Source organism: Poecilia latipinna, unplaced genomic scaffold (assembly GCF_001443285.1).
Source record: "Poecilia latipinna isolate Pla-1442-1.1 unplaced genomic scaffold, P_latipinna-1.0 Scaffold6179, whole genome shotgun sequence".
In the NCBI taxonomy this organism is placed as follows: Eukaryota; Metazoa; Chordata; class Actinopteri; order Cyprinodontiformes; family Poeciliidae; genus Poecilia; species Poecilia latipinna.
In genome coordinates, this window is record NW_015118795.1 from 1 (window position 1) to 1,482 (window position 1,482).

The 1,482-nt window shown below is 41.4% G+C and overlaps 1 protein-coding gene across 1 annotated transcript; it reads right to left on the reverse strand.

Annotated features, from left to right (window-relative positions):
- Positions 1-287: 287 nt before the first annotated feature.
- On the reverse strand, positions 288-1,028 carry LOC106943838 (attractin-like protein 1; the record flags this gene model as incomplete). Its single annotated transcript, XM_015027125.1, has 2 exons — positions 288-505; positions 815-1,028. Coding segments are annotated over 2 exons (432 nt in total), but the record flags the coding sequence as incomplete, so codon positions are not given.
- Positions 1,029-1,482: the final 454 nt, after the last annotated feature.

The window sequence follows — 1,482 nt, forward strand, 5'->3', positions numbered from 1 at the left end:
TTACTGGGACAATGTATCGTCCAGCAAAATTTATTGTGAGAGATTTAAGAACTGTTCTGATAATCAAGCATTGTTATGATGTGTAACCATGGCAACAATATTTTTGTGCTGGTTTGTGTTTTGTTTTGTTTTTTTTTCAACCAGGAGCAGCTAACTGGTTGCTTTTTTTGAGCAAAAGCTCAAAGTACAACCTATAGAAGACTGATTCAGGCATCTATTACTTGATCTATAGATGCTTGCCAACTTAATCAAACTTTTTTTTTAAACACATTTTTAAACACATTCATTTATGAAAAATATCCCCAAACCTTACCAGAACATTCCTGGGTCTGCCACTCCATACACTGGCCGTACGGGAAAGAGATGACGTACGCTGAGGAGTCCACGCACCTTTGGGTGCTCCCACACCACATGCAGTCCATGGCCTGGCTGGTGCAGTTGGCACAGCTGGTCCGCAGGGCGCATGGCGTCTTGCAGGGACGAGCGTTTTGACTCTGCAGACTCCCTGACCAGCGGGACAGAAGGACAGACGTGGACGGAGACAGAAAATATCAATCAATTATGAGTTTGTTTTAAGAATCACAGAAAACTGAAGCAGAAAACAGATTTTAAAGATGTTTGATGATCCAAATGACCAATTTTCACATCCTGAAGTAATGAAGTTGGCACATGAGCACGTCATTAAAATATGTCATATTTTAATCACTTCTTATTTAATCCAAAACCTATAGTTTCAGCCCTTAGAGTCTCATCCTGTGAACTGAACCAGTTCTTCTACCTCCCCCACCATTTTGTCTCATTCATTCCTCCTCACCAGCAGCTTTTTCACAGATCAGGCCGTCAGTGATGGCAGTGCAGGGATTGGCTTTAAGTCCGGCTGACTCCGTTCTCTCCAAAAAGGCGCAAAAGCCTGAGTCACTGGGCTCCCCCGGCAACCATCGCAGAGTGGTGTTGGTGAATGGGGACGCGTCCTCCCAGCCCCAGTAGGACACGTTGATTTTCCGCAGGCCCACCCATGGAGATAACCTCTGTGAAAGAACAGCTTTGTCATATTAATCTGCAGTCTCTGTTGAAAACTATCAATATATGTAGATCCTGGTTGACTGTTTGACCAAAAACAGCTGCTAACAGATACCAACACATTCAAATGTGCAACAGCATGACATCATCTCACATAAACAGGGAACCAGTACTGTATGAACTGCCTGTTCCTTTTGTGTCACTTTCTCTAGGAATCTACTTTAAGCTATGCTTCAAGTACTGACACTTCTCATAGTCTGTCTTTATTGCTCTCTAAATTATTTGCTTCATAACAGGGATTTTAAAGACACCAGCCACCCACTACAATGTTTAAAATAAAAAAATATTCAGCAAACACCAGGAAAATATACGTTGTTGTGCTCACATGACCCAGGTTAGTTTAGTCAGATATTTTAAAAAATTATATTTTGTGAATATTTTATTCAAATCTTGTGCTTTATC